This window comes from Schistocerca cancellata, chromosome 8 (assembly GCF_023864275.1).
Source record: "Schistocerca cancellata isolate TAMUIC-IGC-003103 chromosome 8, iqSchCanc2.1, whole genome shotgun sequence".
NCBI classification, from domain to species: domain Eukaryota; kingdom Metazoa; phylum Arthropoda; class Insecta; order Orthoptera; family Acrididae; genus Schistocerca; species Schistocerca cancellata.
The window spans coordinates 445,340,662-445,358,963 of record NC_064633.1 but is presented as its reverse complement, the minus strand read 5'-3'; the positions used below and the strand labels follow the sequence as shown (position 1 = coordinate 445,358,963).

The window sequence follows — 18,302 nt, the reverse complement described above, 5'->3', positions numbered from 1 at the left end:
GTGGATGCCAGTCGTGGTTTCTCGGCGCCATTACGATTCAGTTGATCGTCTCAAGCTGTAGCACGAATCTGTTGCTGGCACACAGGCCCCCCCAAAAGTCTCATCAACCGATGCTGCTGGTTGCAGCAGTAAGCCTCAGATCCATACGTCGCACGGAGTCAGTCTTTCCTGAAGAACACAGCCGTAAGGGAACAGTCACATAAGTCCACTTTCTCTTAGGAACTGGCTCCGAATACAAAAACTGTCGAGGCTAAAGCGGTCAGACAGCTTCTGGCGCGTGCTCTACGCGGACAGCTTGGCGCTGAGCTCCGTGCTGATGCCCAGCAGCGACTTGCCCTTGGTCTCGGGTATCAGCAGGTAGACGTACCAGAAGCCGACCACCGCGCAGGCTGCGAAGCCCCAGAAGAGCGTGTGCACGCCGGCCGCGTCCGCCACGTCCTGGAAGAGCTTGGTGACGGCGAACATGCTCAGCGAATAGGTCAGCGTCACCACCGACATGGACACGCCCTTGACGGGGGCGGAGAACATCTCCGCGGACACTGTCCACACCAGCGTGCCGATCCCCACTGTGTACGCCACCTGCAACACCATCGTAAAGCTGCGGTTCGTTTCAGCCAAACACCACGCGAGTTCGTAGTGGTGTTCCCAACTGAGAGATTAGATTAGATTAGTACTTGTTCCATAGATCATGAATACGACACTTCGTAATGATGTGGAACGTGTCAGGTTAATAAAAGGTGTCTATACAAGATATTAGACAAAATATTACATGACACTCAACAAATTTTTTTTTTTTTTTTTTTTTTTTTGAGGTTGGGAAATTACCCACTTACTATATCCAAAAATTCATCTCTATGAGTAGAAGGAGTTGCCATTAAGAAATTCTTTTAATTTTCTGTCAGACTTTTGATGCTATTAGATAAGTGACCAAAGACTTTTGTGGCAGCATAATTTACCCCCTTCTGAGCCAAAGTTAGATTTAACCTTGAGTAGTGAAGATCATCTTTTCTCCTAGTGTTGTAGCCATGTACACTGCTATTACTTTTGAATTCGTTCGGGTTGTTAATAAAAAATTTCATAAGTGAATGTATATATTGTGAGGCTACAGTGAAGATTTCTAGCTCTTTAAATAAGTGTCTGCAGGATGATCTTGGATAAGCTCCAGCAATTATTCTGATTACACGCATTTGTGCAATGAACACTCTTTTACTCAGCGATGAGTTACCCCAGAATATGATGCCATACGAAAGCAGAGAATGAAAATAGGCGCGGTAAGCTAATTTACTCAGGTGTAATCGCCAAAATTTGCAATGACCCTAATAGCATAAGTATCTGAACTCAAACGTTTCAGCAGATCCTCAGTGTGTTTTTTCCAGTTCAACCCCTCATCAATGCATACACCTAGAAATTTTGAATATTCTACCTTAGTTACCGATTTCTGATCGAAGTCTGTATTTATTAATGGGGTCATTCCATTTACTGTGTGGAACTGTATATACTGTGTTTCGTTAAAGTTAAATGAGAGCCCATTTGCAGAGAACCACTTAATGAGTTTCTGAAAAACATCGTTTAAAATTTCACCAGTTAATTCTTGTCTGTCAGGTGTGATAGCTATACTTATATCATCGGCAAAAAATACCAGCTTTGCATCTTCGTGAATATAGAATGGCAAGTCATTAATATATATTAAGAACAGCAGAGGACCCAAGACCGAACCTAGCGGTACCCCACTCTTGATTGTTCCCCAGTTTAAGAAATCACCAGTTTTTTGCATATTACGTGAACTGTTTATTTCAACTTTCTGCACTCTTCCAGTTAGGTATGATTTAAATCATTTGAGCCCTGTCCCATTCATACCACAATACTTGAGCTTATCTAGAAGTATTCCATGATTTACACAATCAAAAGCCTTTGATAGATCACAAAAAATCCCAACGGGTGACTTCCGGTTACTCAGAGCATTTAATATATCATTAGTGAAAGCATATATAGAATTTTCCGTTGAAAAACCCTTCTGGAAACCAAACTGACATTTTGTTAAAACTTTATTTTTACAAAGGTGTGAAGCTATTCTACAATACATTACTTTTTCAAGAATTTTGGATAAAGCAGTCAGAAGAGAGATTGGGCTGTAGTTGTTGACATCAGACGTATCCCCTTTTTTATTCAGTGGTATAACAATGGCATACTTCAGTCTATATGGGAAAATACCCTGCTTCAGAGAGCTGTTACATATGTGGCTAAGAATCCCACTTATAACTGGGACTGAATGGGAAGCTGTTCAGTCCCAACATTTACCTAGCAACGAGAGGTAACAATGGATTGAACATGGGGATTGGAACAAAACTGTCTGACAAATAAAGTGAAGCACTCAGAAGATATGGTTTGATGTCAATGTAATTTCGTACAAATGCACACCATCAGTAGGTATGTACGAGGTAAGTCAAATGAAAACCTTAAATTTGTAATAACAAATCGAAATTTAGCGCCGTTATCCTGTAAGTTGGTAAGCGTGCTACAAACAGCGTGCAGAATCGCCTGTAGGTGGCAGCATAGTGCAGATGCACACATACCGTCACAGTATCAGTATAAAGATGGCCGCCGCACTTGCTACTTGCACCAAGGAAGAACAGCGTTCTGTTATTCGGTTTTCGCTTAGTGAAGGTGTGAAACGTATTGAAATTCATCGACGAATGAAGGTTCAGTGCGTTGATGCACGTTTGTCACAGCAGCAAGTCTACGAATGGAGTAGGAAGTTCGCAAATGGTGTGACTTCAGTGGAAGATGCTCCTCGTCCAGGTCAGGCACAACGAGTTGTGACTCTACAGAACATTGCAGCAGTTGAAGCCTTAGTGAAGGAAAACCGCCGCCTGACACTGAATGACACTGCAGCATGTTTACAGATTAGTCATGAGTCAGCACACCACATTGTGCATGATGTGCTCCAGTTTCACAAAGTGTCTGCAAGATGGGTGCCACGGCAGCTGACTCCTGAAATGAGAGAACGGCGTGTTGATGCTTGTGAAGAACTTCTTCGGCGCTTTGAACGAGAAGGTGATGGCTTCCTTGCAAGAATCGTTACTGGAGACGAAACCTGGGTTCACTTCCACCGACCGGAAACGAAGAGGGCGAGCAAGGAATGGCGCCATTCCTCATCACCAAAACCAAACAAGTTTCGAACAGAACCATCAGCAGGGAAGATTATGCTGACTCTCTTTTGTGACGAAAAAGGCGTCATTTCTGAACATTACATACCCAGAGGGACCACTGTCACCAGTGCATCATACACAGATCTCCTAATAAATCATCTGAGGCCTGCAATCAAATCAAAGCGACGTGCATTGCTGTCAGCAGGTGTCCTTTTGCAACATGACAATGCAAGGCCCCACACTGCGCGTACAAGAGTTGCAACAATCACAGACCTGCATTTTCAGTGTCTTCCTCACCCATCTTACTCACAAGACGTTGCCCCAATGATTTCCATATGTTTGGACCACATAAAGACGCAATGGGATGAAAAAAGTTCCGTTCTGATGAAGAGGTACACCACGCGGTGCATGAGTGGAATCGCGGACTACCAAATAATTTTCTTCTAAAGGAATTTATGCACTTTGTAAGCGCTGGAGGACTTGCATTGAGTGTGGGGGAGATTATGTTGAAAATAGATACAGCTTTGTAGCTCTTCTGCGCAGTAAATAATATTTAAAAAAATATTTAAGGTTTTCATTTGACTCACCCTCGTATATGATCAGAGTTCCAATTCTCTGTGACTGGTAGAAGGTCTACGAGGGACATTGGTGTTGGTTTTTAGTGATGATACCAGCCCTGGAGGGGAATGTAAGGAGCGTGAACGGCGCCAGACGTTGAACGCTCTCTGTGAAGGACATGGAGATGCCACGTAGTCGTGTGAGACACCATTGTCAGCATCTACATCTACATCTACATGACTACTCTGCAATTCACATTTAAGTGCTTGGCAGAGAGTTCGTCGAACCACAATCATACTATCTCTCTACCATTCCACTCCCGAACAGCGCGCTGGGAAAACGAACACCTAAACCTTTCTGTTCGAGCTCTGATTTCTCTTATTTTATTTTGATGATCATTTCTACCTATGTAGGTTGGGCTCAACAAAATATTTTCGCATTCGGAAGAGAAAGTTGGTGACTGAAATTTCGTAAATAGATCTCGCCGCGACGAAAAACGTCTTTGCTGTAATGACTTCTGTGGTGTCACCGCCAGACACCACACTTGCTAGGTGGTAGCCTTTAAATCGGCCGCGCTCCGCTAGTATACGTCGGACTCGCGTGTCGCCACTATCAGTGATTGCAGACCGAGCGCCGCCACACGGCAGGTCTAGAGAGACGTCCTAGCACTCGCCCCAGTTGTACAGCCGACTTTGCTAGAGATGGTTCACTGACAAATTACGCTCTCATTTGCCGAGACGATAGTTAGCATAGCCTTCAGCTACGTCATTTGCTACGACCCAGCAAGGCGCCATTATCATTTGCTATTTATCTTGTGATGCGTGTACCGTCAGACCAATGTTCACCAATTATGGATTAAAGTTAAGTATTCCAGAAGCTACGTACCTTTATTACTAAACTCAATTCCCTTAACTGTTCCAGACCTCACGCCAGCCTGCGTGAGCTTAAACGCGTGCCTTTCGGCTACCAATCATAGTGGCTTGGCTGTCTTGCCAAGTCACAACAATTTGGCGCCGAGGATTGGCGACGAGCCAATTCGCGTTTGTACTAATACTACCGCTCCTGCCCTGATTTACTTGTGTAATGGCTTCGCCACAATCTCCAGGTGTACTGTCCGAATTTATCGCTTACAGAATCAGCAGACGCAGGCCTTACTGGATACCCTTGGACAGCTTGTCCAGGGTCAACGTGCACTGCAAAACGATGCGGCAGCCGCCACTCCACCGCTCACGCAGCCACAACACGCAGTTGCACCACCTTTTCGTCCTTTTGATGCGGCACTGGAAAACTGGACGGAGTGCTCACGCCAATTTGGATTCCATCTCGCCGCCTACAGAATTCAAGGTAATGAGCGGCAGCCTTTTCTCCTTTCCTCCGTAGGCGTCCAAACCTACCGTGTGATAGTGAAATTATTTCTCCGACGCCACGTAGGAACTCTGTCCTACGAAGAAATTTGGTCTGCGTTAGATGCATATTTCAAAGAATCGGTCAATGTAGTTGCGAAAAGGTATACCTTCTTTCGTACAAAACGTACGGCCGGTCAGACTAATCGGGAGTGGGGTGCAACCTTGCAGGGCCATACTAGGGATTGTGCTTTTGAGTGTGAATGTGGACTCCCTTATTCAGATACTATGGTGCGTGATGCAATTGCGTAGAACGTTTCTGATGTTCGTATACGGGAACAGATTTTGAAACTAGTCAATCCCTCCCTTCAACAAGTGATGGACATATTGGATCGGCAGGACACACTTGACTTTGCTCAGGAATCTTTTGAAACTTCGCCACCTGTGTGTCACGTTAACCGGCCCGCCGGGCGAGCTGCACAGAACAGTAAACAGTCCTCGTGCCCAGCCGCGCCAAAGCCGCCTGGCTCTCAGCCATGTGTCCCGCGCCAGCATGCATGCAGTGAAATCATGCCCGCGGTGTGCTACTAGACATTCGCGTGAGAATTGCCCGTCACGCCAGGCTATTTGCTTTTTCTGTAATAAAAAAGGACATGTTCAAAGTGTTTGCCAGAAAAAGCTCCGATCGGACACTCACAACCATTCCAGGCCCTTTGCTTTGCGCCGGAATCAAACCAAGAATACTTGGGCTCGTGAACCTTCGCCCATGGAAATTCATGTAGTAAATCCACTCCGCCCAGTGCCACTCTCTCTAACAGTGAATGTGTTCGTCCCACAAAAAGTGTGCGTCGACATCGTCAGAAATCCCGTCCAGTCGCAAGTGATTCTGTACCAGTGTCAGTTCACGTTGCACGAGACAGTCGCTCTTGTCGTCAGCAGGACAATAAACTTTTTGTTGATTTGGACTTTAATGGCAAAGTGATACCGTTCCAGCTCGATACCGGAGCTGCAGTTTCACTACTCAATCACGACACGTACAAACAGCTGGGCACACCTCCGTTGCGTGCCGCAAATGTTAAGTAGTTATTCAGGACAAGCGATCCCTGTGTTAGGATAGTGCAGCCTTCTTGCAACATACAAGGGACAAACAAAACTTGTGTCCTTTTACGTTCTTCGTTCTTCTTCTGCAGTGAACTTGTTTGGTTTCGATTTATTTCAGTTGTTTAACTTGTCTATAGTCAATCAGGTCCTATCAGTGAACCAGACTGTGCCTTCAGACAGTGTTTCTCGTCTATCTGAAGAATTTGCAGACATTTTTGCACCGGGCCTCGGTTGCGCTGAGAACTATAAAGCACATTTGGAACTGAAAGTCAACGCGCAAATTTTTCAGAGCGCACAATGTTCCCCAGGCATTGCGTGATGAGGTTGCAAGAACATTACACGATTTGGAATCACAAGGTATAATTGAACGTGAGCAGGCTTCTCTCTGGGCATCACCCTTAGTAATTTTGCAAAAACCTTCCGGAAAATTGAGACTTTGTGTGGACTTCAAGGCAACAGTGAATCCACAACTAGTGACTGCAACTTTTCCTTCACCCCGCCCGGAAGATCTTTTTGACGAACTGTGCCTGGGTAAATATTTTTCCAAGTTGGACCTAACAGATGCGTGCTTGCAAATACAGGTGGACGAAGAATCCCAGCGCGTCTTGGTGGTTAACACGCATCTTGGTTTGTACCGATTCAAACGACTGCCATTCGGGTGTGCATCCGCCCCTGCATTGTTTCAGCAATATCTACAAACTGTTTGTGCGTCGGTCCCTACTGCAGCAAACTATCTGGACGATATTGTGATCTCCGGAAAGACGGAAGATGAACATTTAGCCAATCTCAGAACATTATTTCAGGTCTTGCGACAACATGGTCTTCGCTTGCGGAAGGACAAATGTGTGTTTTTTGCTCGTGACTTACCCTATCTGGGACACGTACTCAATACCCAAGGCATACATCCCAGTCCAGAGCACCTCCGTGCCATACAAGACTTGCCTTCGCCGCAGAATATGAAGCAGCTACAGAGTGTGCTGGGAAAAATCAATTACTATCATCGCTATGTGCGCCACGCCTCTTCCATTTCAGCTCCGCTTCATCGCTTACGCCGTAAAGGTGTTCCATTCGTCTGGACGACGGAATGCGACCGCGCCTTTCGCCAGTTGAAATCGGCGTTGCTTTCCAATACTTGCCTTACGCCATTCGATCCCCGGAAGCCCCTTTTGTTGATGGTGGATGCATCGGATTTCGGGATCGGTGCTGTGCTTGCGCACAAAGATGGTTCGCACGATCGGCCTATTGCCTTTGCGTCCAAATTGCTCTCGGCTGCGCAACGAAATTATTCACAGATCGAGAAAGAAGTATTGGCTCTCGTATTTGGTGTCACAAAGTTTCATGATTTCTTGTATGGTCGTCACTTTACCATCATCACAGACCACAAACCTTTGACATCGCTTTTTCATCCGACCAAGCCACGTACAGCACAGAAATTCATTCGCTGGTCTATTTTCCTCTCGCGTACCTCTACGATATCTTGTATAGGTCCACTGCTAAGCACAGAAACGCCGATGCGTTGTCCCCTTTGCCTGTTGCTGAGGATAGAGCATTCGATTCCTCCGAACTTGCTTGCATGTTCATTGATTCGGAAACCGATGACGTGGTCGATTCGTTTCCGATTGATTTTCGTCGTGTAGCTACAGCCACAGCTGCCGACCCTGTCCTTGCTACCGTTCTGCCTTTTGTTGCTACGCAATGGCCCTTGTCAAAGTCACGGATCGGGGATTCGTTCGTTTGCCGATTTTTTGCTCACAAGGAGACTTTTTGTACGACGTGGTGTTTTGCTGTTGCGTTCTGATAATGATCAGTCCAGGGTCGTGGTCCCACGTTCGTTACAGTCCTCTGTCTTACGGCTTCTCCACCAAGGACATTGGGGTATAGTGCGAACGAAACAACTTGCCCGTCAGCACTGTACTTGGTTCGGAATCGATGCTGCGATTACGAATATGTGCTCTTCTTGCATGGCGTGTGCCGAACAACAATCCCCACCACCGCGGAAATTCTTTGCATGGCCAAAAGCCACTTCCCCTTGGCAACGCTTACACATCGATTTTGCTGGTCCATTCTGGAATGCTCGATGGTTGGTTGTGGTAGATTCATTCAGTAATTTTCCTTTTGTTGTCCGGATGTCTTCCACGACGACATCTGCCACCATCCAAGCGTTGTCCGCTATCTTTTGCATTGAAGGTATTCCACAGACTATTGTTTCCGACAATGGCCCACAATTCATGTACGCAGAATTTCAGTCATTCTGCAAGGCCAATGGTATTCAACATCTGACGTCCGCGCCATTTTCGCCACAGTCAAACGGTGCCGCTGAACGATTGGTCAGGACTTTCAAGTCACAGATGTTGAAGCTGAAAGAGTCGCATTCTCGGGAGGACGCGTTATTGCTCTTTTTGTCCTCGTATCGCTCTCAGCCTCGAGATGGTCGCTCGCCGGCTGAGTTGCTTCACGGTCGCCCTCATCGCACCTTGATGTCTTTGCTACATCCGCCGCATCAGGTTCCTGTGCAGCGGCAGACACCTGCTTTTGCCCCAGGCGACGTTGTATACTATCGCAACTATCGCGGTTCACGGCGTTGGCTCACAGGGCGCATTCTTCGCTGCCTCGGCCGCGCTATGTATCTGGTTTTGGGGGCCTCTGGTGAGGTGCGTCGGCATCTCAATCAGCTGCGCCTCTGTCGTCGCACGGGATCTGCCGCTCCCCGTCTGCTTTCAGCGACGGTGCCGTCCGGTCAGCGCCCTGGGGACCCATCTACTGGCTCGCCTCCGCCCCAGGTGTTACCGACGCTGCCTTCCATTTTGCCCCATGGCGACGCGCCGCCGCCGCCGCCGCCGCCGCCGCCTGTTCTCCCGCCGGCGCCGCCCGCAGTAGACGCGTCGCTGCAACCGCCGGGCGCCTCCCTGGGTCACGCGCCGCCGATCGCTTCCCGTGACCAGTTGTCCTCTGCCATGGAACTCTTGCCCGCTCCGGACCATCTGTCGTCTTCGCCCGTCAGGTGCTCCGGCTAGATGGAGGTCGACCCTTCGGCCGCTCCTGTCTCTCTACGGACGCATACACCGCATGTTGGCGTGCACCCTGGACTAGGTTTTCAGGCGTTTCCTAGCTCCCCTCGGACCGAATGACAGGGTGCGGGTGGCTCAGCCTCGCCTGTTGTTAGGGTCCCCACCTCGTCGCATACGTCAACATGGGGTCCTCCCCACGGCGGGCGGAAGCCTTATAATACAACCGTACGCCGATTTGCGGGGGAGGAATGTGGTGTCACCGCCAGACACCACACTTGCTAGGTGGTAGCCTTTAAATCGGCCGCGGTCCGCTAGTATACGTCGGACCCGCGTGTCGCCATTATCAGTGATTGCAGACCGAGCGCCGCCACACGGCAGGTCTAGAGAGACGTCCTAGCACTCGCCCCAGTTGTACAGCCGACTTTGCTAGAGATGGTTCACTGACAAATTACGCTCTCATTTGCCGAGACGATAGTTAGCATAGCCTTCAGCTACGTCATTTGCTACGACCCAGCAAGGCGCCATTATCATTTGCTATTTATCTTGTGATGCATGTACCGTCAGACCGATGTTCACCAATTATGGATTAAAGTTAAGTATTCCAGAAGCTACGTACCTTTATTACTAAACTCAATTCCCTTAACTATTCCAGACCTCACGCCAGCCTGCGTGAGCTTAAACGCGTGCCTTTCGGCTACCAATCATAGTGGCTTGGCTGTCTTGCCAAGTCACAACAACTTCCATCCCAATTCGCATATCATATCTGCCACACTCTCTCCCCTACTACGTTATAACACAAAACGAGCTGCCCTCTTTTGCTCCCTTTCGATGTCCTCCGTCAATCCCACCTGGTAAGGATCCCACACCGCGCAGCAGTATTCTAACAGAGGACGAACGAGTGTAGTGTAAGCTGCCTCTTTAGTGGACTTGTTGCATCTTCTAAGTGTCCTGCCAATGAAACGCAACCTTTGGCTCGCCTTCCCCACAATATTATCTATGTGGTCTTTCCAACTGAAGTTGTTCGTAATTTTAACACCCAGGTACTTAGTTGAATTGACAGCCTTGAGAATTGTACCATTTATCGAGTAATCGAATTCCAACGGATTTCTTTTGGAACTCATGTGGATCACCTCACACTTTTCGTTATTTAGCGTCAACTGCCACCTGTCACACCATACAGCAATCTTTTCTAAATCGCTTTGCAACTGATACTGGTCTTCGGATGACCTTACTAGACGGTAAATTACAGCATCATCTGCGAACAACCTAAGAGAACTGCTCAGATTGTAACCCAAGTCATTTATATAGATCAGGAACAGCAGAGGTCCCAGGACGCTTCACTGGGGAACACCTAATATCACTTCAGTTTTACTCGATGATTTTCCGTCTATTACTACGAACTGCGACCTTCCTGACAGGAAATCACGAATCCAGTCGCACAACTGAGACGATACCCCGTAGCCCGCAGCTTGATTAGAAGTCGCCTGTGCCGGCCGCGGTGGTCTAGCGGTTCTAGGCGCTCAGTCCGGAACCGCGCGATTGCTACGGTCGCAGGTTCGAATCCTGCCTCGGGCATCAATGTGTGTGATGTCCCTAGGCTAGTTAGGTTTAAGTAGTTCTAAGTTCTAGGGGACTGATGACCACAGATGTTAAGTCCCATAGTGCTCAGAGCCATTTTTAGAAGTCGCCTGTGAGGAACGGTGTCAAAAGCTTTCCGGAAGTCTAGAAATACGGAATCAGCTTCAGATCCCCCGTCGATGGCGGCCATTACTTCGTGCGAATAAAGACCTAGCTGCGTTGCACAAGACCGATGTTTTCCGAAGCCATACTGATTGCGTATCAATAGCACGTTCCCTTCGAGGTGATTCATAATGTTTGAATACAGTATATGCTCCAAAACCCTACTGCAAACCGACGTCAATGATATCTGACAGAGTTTGAAAGGGGCCTCATTGTGGGTCTCTGTTTGGCCAGGTAACCGAATCGTGGATTACTGAGATTTGTGGGGCATTCAGATGTGACAGTGGCCCATTGTTGGACTGCAGGGCGATGTGAGGACAGGCATTCTTGTCAGCAGGATCATTACGACCACCACGAGGGATAATCCCAATACTGTGCGCCAAGTGCTTCGTAACCCATTCATTTTTGCGCCTATCAATCAAGGACAAGCAACGACAACATTCTGTATCATCCCTCACCATTGGTCAGAGACTATCAGTCACTGGGATAGGGCATTACCACCCCATGCATAGAACGCCATTAATACTACAACAAAATCGACCACCTTTGGAATGGTTCCGTAACTGGGAAGTGTGGACTGCTGATGAGGTGCGGTTCTGCTTTACTTCAGATCGCAATCGTCGACGAGTATGATGGCCACCTGGAGAGATGTGTCATTCTTGCAGCGTTTAGCTGTGGCGCAGTGGTGTTACTCCCGGTGTCACAGGGTGGGGAGTTATTGAGAATGACTTCAGTTATAGCTGGTAGTGATTGAGGGAACTCTGACAGCACAACGACACATCAAGGGTAGCCTGTCTCCTCATGTGACAGTATTATCCTTCTGAACAAGCCATGAAGGCCCAAAGGTACCGACCGGCCGCCGTGTCATCCTCAGCCCACAGGCGTCACTGGATGCGGATATGGTGGGGCATGTGGTCGCCACACCGCTCGCCCGGCCCTATGTCAGTTTCCAGACCGAAGCCGCTGCTTCTAAATCAAGTAGCTCCTCAGTTTGCCTCACAAGGGTTGAGTGCACCCCGCTTGCCAACAGCGCTTGGCAGACCGGATGGTCACCCATCCAAGTGCTAGCCCAGCCCGACAGCACTTAACTTCGGTGATCTGACGGGAACCGGTGTTACCACTGCGGCAAGGCCGTTGGCATGTGACAGTATCGTAGTGCCATTTTTCAACAGTACAGTGCTCCTCCACGCATGGAACGTGTCTCAATGAAGTGTCTGAGTGAAGTTGAAGTACTTCTGTGCCCAGCAAGATTCCCATAGATGTCTCCGATATAACGTGTGGGACCAGCTAGGACATCAACTCCGCTACATTGTCAGTATCCACGAGATCAAGGTCCAGTTACTGCAGTTGTGAGCTATCTTACGTCAGAGTAGGATATAACAACCTTATGACACTCTTCCCATCCAAATCGGGGCATGCGTGCAGACCAGTGTGGTCAATATCATACTAATAAGTGGGCTAATGCTGCCAAATTCCTTGAAAATCTGACTCGATTTTGTAATCACTGAAGCAACATCACATATCTTTCAACCTGTGAAATTCCCATTTTGTTTCCTCCTTCAATTCTGGGAGCGTGTCTGGCATTGTACTTTTTATTTATTTCTGGAAAACGTTTCCCATTGTCCCGAATAAAACATAAACTTGTGTGTGTGTGTTCATGAACGAATCTGCTGTTTGTATGAATGTGTTAAACAGTGAATGTCTCGTGTGGAAGGCAATTTTGTAGCTAGCGGTAACTATTGAATGCACTTGGCATTCAAAATCTATGAGTGTGTAGCTACTCGCAAAGAGTTGGCCACCTTGCCAGCTATTCTTCTCAGGTTCCATGGAACAATATTGGATAGAAAAACAATCGCTGGACGGAAGTAAACCTGATAGCTCCAATAATGCATCTCGGTGAGTAATTTATTTCCTTTAGTGTGTTTTATGACAGGTTTCAGCTGGAGTCTCTCCATCTTGTTCTGTTCTGAGCATCTTTCTTTATTTGTTTGTCTGTACCTCCTCTTCTAATGTCGTTCATCATTCCAGTTTTCTTCCTCCCTCTTCCTCTCTATCTTTCTACTTTTCCCTGTTCAATTCTTTGCTGCAGACAATTCCTCTTTCTGACCACTTCCATTAATTCTTATTTATGTTTCCTATTTTCCTCTTTACTTCTTCATTCTTAAGTCTGTCAGTCCACCTCACTTTAAGCATTCTTATCGAAGGCACATTTCAAAACTTTATATCTATCTTTATTCTTTCTTTTTAACCACCCGCGATTCAGTCCTGTATAACACTACACTCTAGAACTAACACTTAGCAAATCTTTTTCTCAGTTCAATTGGAATTTTTCGAGATGTTAGTAAAAAGGATGTTACTTGTTAGTCTAAGAATATGTTAACTGCAGCTTCCGTCTTGCTTTATCTCATATCTGTCTTTCCTATATTTATCTTCATCCCTTACACCTCGTCCCTTCTTGTAATATACTTCAACATCTGAGGTAACTCCTCTTTTGATCCCGCTAGCACTGCTTCATCATCCAGATATTTTATAATCTTTATCCTTTCTCCTCCAGTAACAATGCCTCTTGCGTCCTGTATCGTTCTTCATGTACGTTGAACATTTTCGGTGACAGTAAGCACGTATGCCTTACACCCCTTCCCATGTTTATCTCTTCCGTTTCCTCATTTCTTAATATGTCATTTTTTGCATTTTGTACTTCGTGTATTAATGTTTTATCTTTCCAGGTTACACCAATATATTTTAAAATTGTAAGTAATATATTCAAATTGATTCTATCGGATGCCTCCTCCCTGTCGACAAAACATATCCGCCTACTTGATCACTTGTAACATTCTTTCTCCGATCATCCTCAGACAAACTATAGCATCTCCTGTTCCTTTACCATTTCTGAAACGGAACTGGTCTTCCCCAAAATGTTCCTCAATTTTCTTTTCAGTTCTTCTTCGTATGAGTTTCGTTCCAGCCTTTCTCATTTATTATTCATTTTTTTTCCACTTCCGAAAACATTCTGATATGCCTTGGCCTTGATTTAATAACCATAACTCTAAGAAAGATAGCTTCAATCATTGCATTTGTAGATTTGAAAAGGATTTTGAAAATAATGACTGGAATTGTGAAAAAATATTGAGGCAGGGTTGTATTTCATCTACTATTTTATTTAGTCTGTCCATTAAGAAAGCAATGAAGAAAACTAATGATCAATTTTGAAAAGCAGTTAGAGTTCCGGCCCAGAGGCTGCAAGACCATCATGGCAGATTCGTAGTTTTGTCAACAGCTCTTGCAAAAGTGTGGTGTAGATCGATTGTTAACATCTAAGAACTTACTTAATGACGAGCTGGAGTTCACAAGAAATGGTTCTATCAATTTTCGCTATCAGCATGTGTGGACTGTTGGAAATTCCAATGCAGCTGCAGAAAGAGGGCATATATCTGTGATACATCGCAGTTGTCAACGAACTGGGAGGTATTCTAGGTGATTGGTTATCAGGGTGACTTATTATGCTGTAGAGATTAAATAAGGCCAATTATCAGGAAATTTTCATAACTTATTGCCTGGCTTGTTGGGGAGGTAGTGGCAGCTTTCTAGATTTTTGCTATTCAAAATAGGCGGTTGATCGGCTCCCCCATAATCTGTTACAGAATACTAACTCAATTGGGATGACCTGTCCCTTGCACAGGCCAAGAGCTAGCATCTCTCACAGCTGTAAGGCGTAACTACGTAGTGCCGAAAGCAGTGGGTGCATGTCAGCCGTTGCGAAACCTGGCATCCCAACACCTAACATCCGCAATTGACGCCTTTTCCTTTACCAAGATTTTCAAAGCAGCTTTACTGCACTTATTTAGAAAATTACTGTTAATGTATATAACTGTGCATCAATGTCACGCGAAATGGGATGAAAGTAAAAATGATGGACTGTTTAGTGTGGTGAATGGTTGTTCAGGCAATTTACAATTACCACATATAATTGGCCAATTAAAATTTGGTAGTCCAAGGAAAAGCCCCATTTTAATTAGTTACTTCACATGAACAAATTCATTATATGGCACCCATTCATTCCCTACTAATTCTCATAAGTATGTCAGGTCTAAGGCTGAAACCCCTGACACCCGTTTTGGAAACAAACTGCTACACGAATAAATTAAAATTTATCCCATGATTCTTTCTTTATTCATGAGTTGTGCAATCGAGTGAATCTTTTTGAAACATCCTGTATTTGTTACTTATTTAACTTTCTGTATTCGAGAAGTAGTCAAAGTTTTAATTATCACCTCAAAAGATAAAGATATATAACTAATATTTTTTTTTTGTTTGCTGATACAAATCTGCACACATGGTAGACATTGAAATCCCCATGCCTTCACTGCACTAGAGGAGTGAAAAGGAGGTTGCGTAGACCATTGATAAGGTGAAGATGAGCTGCGCCATTTTCTTTTGTCTGCTCTAGCTGAGTGTTACGGTGCTATGGCATGGGGATTTCAATGCGCACCAGAACAGTGTACAAGTACGGCGACCTCCTTTGCAGCTCACTCCACACCTGTTCGCTTGGCAACATTGCGTACGAGCAGTGTCCAGAAAATGGCGCTCTCTAGCAGGCTGCAGAACACTGCCAGCCATGGCACAAGCATCGGATTGTGTGCAGTTGCTGCATGTGCGTTTCGTGAAATAACCAGTGGGACGATAAAGGTATATGTGACTTCGGAGGACGAGGACTCAAATGCCTGCCTGGACATACAGATTTTAATTTTTCTGTATTTCCCTAAATCACTCCGCGCAGATGCTGGGATGGTTCCTTTGAAAAGGGTATGGCCGATTCAGTTTCCCATCCTTCCATAATACGAGCTTGTGTTCCATCTCTGATGACCGCACTGTTGAGACATTAAACAGTAATCTTCTAGCTTTTTGGCAGTGTATGAGATAGAATTTATTTATCTTGTTGGTCTACAGACCAATGAAGAGATTTATCTGTAGGTTGTAAGGGTCCAGATATAAATATACACTCCTGGAAATTGAAATAAGAACACCGTGAATTCATTGTCCCAGGAAGGGGAAACTTTATTGACACATTCCTGGGGTCAGATACATCACATGATCACACTGACAGAACCACAGGCACATAGACACAGGCAACAGAGCATGCACAATGTCGGCACTAGTACAGTGTATATCCACCTTTCGCAGCAATGCAGGCTGCTATTCTCCCATGGAGACGATCGTAGAGATGCTGGATGTAGTCCTGTGGAACGGCTTGCCATGCCATTTCCACCTGGCGCCTCAGTTGGACCAGCGTTCGTGCTGGACGTGCAGACCGCGTGAGACGACGCTTCATCCAGTCCCAAACATGCTCAATGGGGGACAGATCCGGAGATCTTGCTGGCCAGGGTAGTTGACTTACACCTTCTAGAGCACGTTGGGTGGCACGGGATACATGCGGACGTGCATTGTCCTGTTGGAACAGCAAGTTCCCTTGCCGGTCTAGGAATGGTAGAACGATGGGTTCGATGACTGTTTGGATGTACCGTGCACTATTCAGTGTCCCCTCGACGATCACCAGTGGTGTACGGCCAGTGTAGGAGATCGCTCCCCACACCATGATGCCGGGTGTTGGCCCTGTGTGCCTCGGTCGTATGCAGTCCTGATTGTGGCGCTCACCTGCACGGCGCCAAACACGCATACGACCATCATTGGCACCAAGGCAGAAGCGACTCTCATCGCTGAAGACGACACATCTCCATTCGTCCCTCCATTCACGCCTGTCGCGACACCACTCGAGGCGGGCTGCACGATGTTGGGGCGTGAGCGGAAGACGGCCTAACGGTGTGCGGGACCGTAGCCCAGCTTCATGGAGACGGTTGCGAATGGTCCTCGCCGATACCCCAGGAGCAACAGTGTCCCTAATTTGCTGGGAAGTGGCGGTGCGGTCCCCTACGGCACTGCGTAGGATCCTACGGTCTTGGCGTGCATCCGTGCGTCGCTGCGGTCCGGTCCCAGGTCGACGGGCACGTGCACCTTCCGCCGACCAGTGGCGACAACATCGATGTACTGTGGAGTCCTCACGCCCCACGTGTTGAGCAATTCGGCGGTACGTCCACCCGGCCTCCCGCATGCCCACTATACGCCCTCGCTCAAAGTCCGTCAACTGCACATACGGTTCACGTCCACGCTGTCGCGGCATGCTACCAGTGTTAAAGACTGCGATGGAGCTCCGTATGCCACGGCAAACTGGCTGACACTGACGGCGGCGGTGCACAAATGCTGCGCAGCTAGCGCCATTCGACGGCCAACACCGCGGTTCCTGGTGTGTCCGCTGTGCCGTGCGTGTGATCATTGCTTGTACAGCCCTCTCGCAGTGTCCGGAGCAAGTATGGTGGGTCTGACACACCGGTGTCAATGTGTTCTTTTTTCCATTTCCAGGAGTGTATAAATCCTGTCTTCAACAGATCAAATCAACACTTACGCATCTTTGATCCAGTGAGTGAGCGTCGCTGAGGAGGAAACCCCTTGTACTAAAAGGATGTGGCTTGGCACCCACCATTCAATTTGTCGCTCACCAGGAGGCTTGTTGCATTTACCCTGCAGCCTCACTCCACGATGCCCACATGGAGTAATTACCTTGCAGCTGTTCACACATCGAACAGAGTGCTAGCAGCGTCAAATGCGGCACTGCTGGAGTGACACTGAAGCAGCCAATCACGGCTCAAGTTCCAGGAGATACGGCGATGTTCGCAGCGCGAAGCACATACCGGGTTGATTACATCCCCTGGCGAGGATCGTAGCTGGTAGTGGGGCGAGCAGCGACGGTGCACGTTAAATGGACTTTTAAAACACAGTGCGTTTGGTTCACCATCGTCGGGTCATGTCGGCGAGCAGCGAGCAGCGAGGTGGCAGCATAAGAACACCGTTAGTCGAGCCTGAGCGAGCCTGCAGGGCAGGTCCCGAGTGCTTGCACTCCTTGCGATCGTTTGTAAAAAGGAATTAGTGCTGTGGAAGGTTTAATTGGCGATGAAACACCGTTCCAGCGTTAAGTGAAATAATGTGGAATATTTGGACTACCACCTAAGCCTTTTATAAGAGAGGATCTGGACTGTGTACGTGGTACGAGAGAGGGAATAAAGGGCATTAGTTTGTTGAATGGAAATTATTTAGATAGTCAGAGCAGGATTTCAAACTATGGATGATTCATAAACTGTTAGTGCATGAATGCGATTGTAGCGTGAGTGTGATTAGGCTCATAGGGATAATCATTTTGTGATTAAAGTACAATAAACCGCGTGATATCAAATCAGTGTGATCTTCATTTAACCTGGTCATATTAATGATAGTGTTTTAGTGGGAACTTTGATTAAAATTATGGGACTTGTAATAGGGCACATGCCAGCAGGCATAGGTTACACACTTTCTTG

The 18,302-nt window shown here is 46.9% G+C and overlaps 1 protein-coding gene and 1 pseudogene across 1 annotated transcript in view; both read right to left on the bottom strand.

Annotated features, from left to right (window-relative positions):
* Nucleotides 1–282: 282 nt before the first annotated feature.
* Nucleotides 283–18,302, bottom strand: part of LOC126095622 (facilitated trehalose transporter Tret1-2 homolog) — a 57,484-nt gene continuing 39,464 nt past the window's right edge. The window contains exon 4 of the mRNA XM_049910388.1: nucleotides 283–579. Within this exon, the coding sequence (XP_049766345.1) occupies nucleotides 283–579 (297 nt within the window). The remainder of the gene's footprint in view (nucleotides 580–18,302) is intronic.
* Nucleotides 11,921–12,038, bottom strand: LOC126095908 (5S ribosomal RNA; annotated as a pseudogene).